The 634-nt window shown below is 62.5% G+C and overlaps 1 protein-coding gene across 1 annotated transcript in view; it reads left to right on the forward strand.

Moving 5' to 3' along the window:
* Positions 1–634, forward strand: part of LOC104285644 (dynamin-2) — a gene marked incomplete at its 3' end in the record, with an annotated part of 16,883 nt that overhangs the window by 3,187 nt on the left and 13,062 nt on the right. Inside the window, exon 3 of the mRNA XM_009884113.1 lies at positions 329–478. Coding sequence (XP_009882415.1) covers positions 329–478 — 150 coding nt within the window. The remainder of the gene's footprint in view (positions 1–328; positions 479–634) is intronic.

Genomic DNA, 634 nt, shown 5'->3' on the forward strand with positions numbered 1-634 from the left:
CAGAGGCACGCAGGCGGGGTGTCAGCGCGTTCAGCCCGAGCCGGCTGGCTGCCATCGGCCCCCGGCTTTCCTCCTCCGTCGGGGGAGGCGGCGAGGCCAAGTCTCTGCGGGGCTGCTGCCAGACAGGAGGCCGAAGACCACCAGGTTAATCCCTGGGCAGGTCCAGGGCGGCACCGATCCTGCCTGGCTGCTCGGTGGCCGCACCGAAGTGCCCGGCCGGTTCCGCTTCGCCATGCAGAGGTGTCTCGGAGTGCGTCCTGCGCCGGGCTCCAGCTGGCCAAATCGTCTTTTATTTATTTATTTATCACTTATTTTTGATCTCTTCCAGAATATGCGGAGTTTTTGCACTGCAAATCCAAAAAGTTCACAGATTTTGACGAGGTGCGGCAGGAGATCGAAGCGGAAACCGACAGGGTGACGGGAACGAACAAAGGCATCTCTCCCGTCCCCATCAACCTCCGCGTCTACTCGCCACACGGTGAGCGATCTCTTTCTCCTCTGGGAAGGAAGAAGAGCCGGCATTTCACAGAATGCCAGAGCGGTGGGGGCGGGAAGGTCCCTCTGGAGCTCCCCCCATCCCCCCCCCAGCCAGAGCAGGGGCACCTCCAGCAGTGGCACAGGACGGCGTCCGGGC

This window comes from Charadrius vociferus, unplaced genomic scaffold (assembly GCF_000708025.1).
Source record: "Charadrius vociferus isolate BGI_N301 unplaced genomic scaffold, ASM70802v2 scaffold2894, whole genome shotgun sequence".
In the NCBI taxonomy this organism is placed as follows: Eukaryota; Metazoa; Chordata; class Aves; order Charadriiformes; family Charadriidae; genus Charadrius; species Charadrius vociferus.